Source organism: Alosa alosa, chromosome 18 (genome assembly GCF_017589495.1).
Source record: "Alosa alosa isolate M-15738 ecotype Scorff River chromosome 18, AALO_Geno_1.1, whole genome shotgun sequence".
NCBI classification, from domain to species: domain Eukaryota; kingdom Metazoa; phylum Chordata; class Actinopteri; order Clupeiformes; family Clupeidae; genus Alosa; species Alosa alosa.
Window position 1 is genome coordinate 18,684,980 of NC_063206.1, and position 5,000 is coordinate 18,689,979.

The 5,000-nt window shown below is 46.5% G+C and overlaps 1 protein-coding gene across 1 annotated transcript in view; it reads left to right on the plus strand.

Moving 5' to 3' along the window:
- The window catches only part of cdh23 (cadherin-related 23), a 120,045-nt gene that overhangs the window by 67,423 nt on the left and 47,622 nt on the right, over window positions 1-5,000 (plus strand). Inside the window, exons 19-25 of the mRNA XM_048269256.1 lie at window positions 246-634; window positions 925-1,026; window positions 1,395-1,397; window positions 1,496-1,645; window positions 1,966-2,094; window positions 2,319-2,447; window positions 2,966-3,193. Coding sequence (XP_048125213.1) covers window positions 246-634; window positions 925-1,026; window positions 1,395-1,397; window positions 1,496-1,645; window positions 1,966-2,094; window positions 2,319-2,447; window positions 2,966-3,193 — 1,130 coding nt within the window. The remainder of the gene's footprint in view (window positions 1-245; window positions 635-924; window positions 1,027-1,394; window positions 1,398-1,495; window positions 1,646-1,965; window positions 2,095-2,318; window positions 2,448-2,965; window positions 3,194-5,000) is intronic.

Here is a 5,000-nt window from a genome sequence, read left to right on the forward strand (position 1 = left end):
CTCTATGGAAATGTTAGTTAGAGGCCAGAATGGAGGTCAAAGGTCAGATATAAGAGTCCCTTGACAGTAATGTAGAATATGACATGCTCATTAAAATAACGGAATGTGATCATTATTATGACCATAGCCGTCTAGCAGTTTGATGATCACCTACATTCACAAGCTGGATGCTTAATCACACTTTTGTATGACTGCTCGAGGCCATGTGTGTATGGCACCACTGTAACCTCTAACTCCCCCTGCAGGTGACGGAGGTGCAGTGGCCTACACCCTGGTCTCAGGCTCGGACCGCAAGTTTGAGGTGGATGTGAGCACGGGCCTAGTGACCACAGTGGATTACTTGGACTACGAGACCAAGACCAGCTACCTGATGAACGTGTCGGCCACGGACCAGTCGCCGCCGTTCCACCGCGGCTACTGCACAGTGTACGTGACGCTGCTCAACGAGCTAGACGAGGCCGTGGCCTTCTTCTTGTCTGGCTACGAGGCCACGCTACGTGAGAACATCGACAGAGGCACTGAGGTCATCCAGGTGCAGGCAAAGTCGGCTGACAACCTTAACCAGCTGACGTACCGCTTCGACCCCGACACATCGCCAGCTGCACTTGCGCTCTTCAAGATTGATAGTGTCACGGTGAGTGACGAAAGGGGTCACTCTCCAACTCACCACAGATTTACAACTGCACATATCACTGACACCCTCACAATCCCACATAAAACACAATCACACAGACACACTCAAAAGCATGCTCACACAAACCTACAGGCACACACCATGTACAACTACACCCTTATTAATTACAAATATAGTATACTTACACAGACACTCACTTACAGACTCACACAAGTCTCTCTCTCTCTCTCTCTCTCAAACCCTCACTTGCCTGACCCTCACTCATTCGGTCTTGGTCTGCTCTCCTGTAGGGGCGTATCATGGTCACCGGGCTATTGGACAGAGAGAAGGGTGACTCCTACACCCTTACCGTGCTGGCGGATGACGGCGGCCCAAAGAGAGGCTCCACTGTGGTAAAGACACACACACACACACACCCTCAGCTGAATCTTAAGTTCTACTGTGATGCGATTGTGAGGCACAGCAGTATACGTGTGTTCTCTGGGGACGGCTGTTTTGAAGGCTGTTTTGAAGGCTCTAGAACACGCACAGACGTTGTGAAGTCTAAGATGCTAAACATGCATTACATATGCGTCTCTGGTTAGATACAAAAGCCAAAAGTGCTGATGTGTTCCTTGCTAAATAAATAGGTAATGTATGGTACAGGTCCCAGCTGTGAAAATAATACCTCTCATAGATAAGGAACTATGTGGAACTCTTCATATAAGGCACCTGCACTCACATTTTCCCCTTCTTTCCAACATTCACTGTGGAAATGCAGAAGGTACGAGTTCTTCATTGTCTCCCTCTACCACATTAATATAAAGCAGCCCTTCCATTTCTTTCAGTTGCCCTTCACTGATGCTTTTTGTGTGGTGACAGGTGTCCATCACCATTGAGGATGAGAATGACAACAGTCCACAGTTCGACATCACATCTGACGTGTCCGTGAACATCCCAGAGGACACTCCTATTGGACAGAGAGTGGCCGTGGTGCTGGCCAGAGACAAAGACGCTGGGAACAATGGACTGGTGAGGAGAGTAGCCTGTAGCGTGAAAAGTTGTGGGTTCAATTCCCGGCTTCCACCGCTGCCCTAGAGCAAGACACTTAACCCCCCAAGTTGCTCCAGGGACAATGTGATCCCTTGTAATATAGTTAGCATAGACACATGTGAGTCACTTTGGACAACAGTGTCTGCTAAATGAATAGGTGTAAATGTAAAGATACTTGAGTGTCACTGGTGCTAAACAATGCGTTATTCTGTTATTTTCCCCTCTTTTGTTTTCCTCTTTACTCGATTGTCTCTCTCTCTCTGTCTCTCTCTTTCTCTTTGCCTCTGTCTCTCCATCAGGTCAATTTTACCCTGGTGGCGGGTAACATGCAGGATGTGTTTAGAATCGTTACTGCCAACCACACATATGGGGAGATCTATGTGAATACTCCCTTGGACCGCGAGGCAGTGGACCGCTACCTGCTGAAGGTGGGAGTCAAGGGGACCACCTTTCTCACTTCAGCTATACATAACATCTGTGCATCTGTGTATTACTTCTGGACATTCTGAAACATATTGGCAAACATAGTGATATTACTAAGTGAGTGATATACAACGTATGACTGATATTATGATGTGGCTGTGTGTGTGTGTGTGTGTGTGTGTGTGTGTGTGTGTGTGTGTGACTTTGTGTGTGTGTCTTTGACTTTTAGGTGCGAGCTCTGGATAGTGGCTCCCCTCCTCGCTACACTGACCACTCTTTGACCATCAACATCCTGGACGTTAACGATAATAGGCCAGTCGTCCAGAGCCCTCGCGGCTACAATGTCTCCATCAGTGAGGTGAGCCTCACTCTCCTGCCACATGTCAAGCACACTGAGCACTCTATCAATCACTCACTCATCAACCAGACACTTTTATCAAGACATACGCCTGCATTCAAATGGATCCAGGCAGACATTTTGGCTTGAATTTGAACCGTTTATCCATATAGGGAAAGTCCAGGCTTCACTGGATATGTAACACTTTTTATCTTTCAAGTATTAATGATTTATCCACTTACTAATCATTGCACTATTAGGTGGGGATCACATTGGCCAGCGACAAGTGTAACACAATGCTCAGACCATAATAAGTTCTATCTCGTTCCTAAGTAACACAAACTGTTTGCCTAAACTGACAATTGAATACGCTTGCGTTGCGCTTTGAAAGTTGAACCAAGTTCAACGCTCAGCTTGTACAACGCTAACGTTACGCCGGCGTTGCCACCGTTCTGCTGCCGAACCATAGAGAACAATAGGAAACCTGCCGCTTGCCGCTGGTCAGTGTGATCCCCGCCTTATTGCTCTCACTCTTTTAGAATGTCGGCGGGGGCACATCGGTTCTGCGTGTGGTGGCAACTGACCGTGACATTGGCCGCAACGCCATGCTGTTCTACTACATCACCGGCGGCAACCAGGATCTGACGTTCCGCATGGACCGCGTGACGGGGGAGATGGTGACACGGCCCTCCCCTCCAGACCGCGAACGGCAACAGGAATACCAGCTGACCGTCACCGTGGAGGATGACGGGACTCCTTCACTCTCGGTAAGGATGCATGATACACACACACACACACACACACACACACACACACACACACACACACACATATACACACACACATAGACACAGACACACACAGACACACAGACACACACACACACACACACACACACACACACACGCAATGTGTGATCATGTTTTCTATCATAGTACAAGGGGTTGGTTGGGCTGTTGTGTCTTCTTTGTTTTTGTTGGGTATAACACACACACAAACACACACACACACACAGAAACATCACACACACAAACACACACACACACACACACAGACAGACACACAAGGGTTATTGTGTCTTCCTTGTCTTTGTTGGCTGTCATGTCATAACCCAAAACTTTTCAGCCACAACTACACACACACACACACACACACACTCACACGCACTGTACATTCCCAGCATGCTCAGCAAGGAGATGCTGACCAGCAGTCTTGCAGTCCAGTCAAATGAAGTCAAACATTTGGGTAGGTGGGTTAACAAACTGAGACAGACTCCACTCCCTCTCCTGAGTCACACTCCCTCTGCTGATCTACCTGTGTAACTACAACAACATGATCCCACCCATGTCCTCCTGTTGGAAGTATCCTCTGGGTCTATGCCAGGGGGAAGACTCTGTCTGATTGTGATTTAAAGGGCAGAGCTTTAGTGTGTCCGCCATGTGTGGTGTCTGTGAGGTGTTGCTATGTGAGGAAGTGAGCAGCGATGAGCAAAACAGGAAACGAGTTGCAGCAGCGCCCCCGCCGCTGTTGTTCTCTGAAAGAGGAAGCAGTGTGTGCTTAAGCCCTCCACTGCTTCCTGTTTCAACACCCCTGAGGCACAGAGAAGTTCTTTAAAGTGTCTTAAATGGAACAGGTCGCCATGCGAGACATACAGTGTGTCTAAATGTGCGATGGCGTGTTATTGGCCTGTGACTATAATTAGGTGACCCAATGCAAAACAGAAGCAACTGTTTATGGGCTTAAGTCAAATCAAGTCAAGTCAGATTTATTTATAAAACACTTTAAAAATAACACAAAAAGATAACCAAAGTGCTGTAGAATTGAATGTCCAGAAACCTGATAGACAAGCAGGTAATGATCAGGCTTCAAACATTAGTAAGACACTAGTAAAGATAACAGTCAGAACACACCAGTGCGAGCAGTAAAACAACACGTGAAATAAAACACATGTCCTAGACAGGCTACCATGTGAAGGGTTTTATTGTGGTTTCCGTTCAGACACCCGGGACACCCCACATTTATCCCACTTCAAACATTATTTAATTTTGGGTGTAGTTTTAAAACTGCTCTTAAGCTTTTGTTTACATCGAACACCTTCAGATGAATCCCTCTAGTGGCTCACAGTAGGACACTCAGCCAAGTTAGCAATGTAGTTCAAAACAGATGAAACTAGATCTGTGGTCAGAACCCAAGTTGTTTCAACATTGCTACCTATCAGCTGTCATCTGAGTGGGCAAAGAGGCACATGCTTCAGCATGTTGTTTTTGGTGTGGATTAGCACAAGCCTGCTATGGAGCTTTGTGCTAAGCAAGCACTAACCTGTAGCTAGGTTAATACAGTTAGGATCAGTTAAAATATCATCAACAGTGGTTCTGCTAGAACACTTAAGTTTAGTCATAACAGTTGCTATGTAGGTCAATCACTATCAGTGTGCATGGATTGGGTTCTACAATTATTACAATTAACTTTTTTTAACATCTTTACACTGAGCTGAGGGATAGGGTATGTTTGCATTACTTGCACAAACACACAGACAAGTTCAATCCACAGAGCCATGATGTTCATAAACAGCGA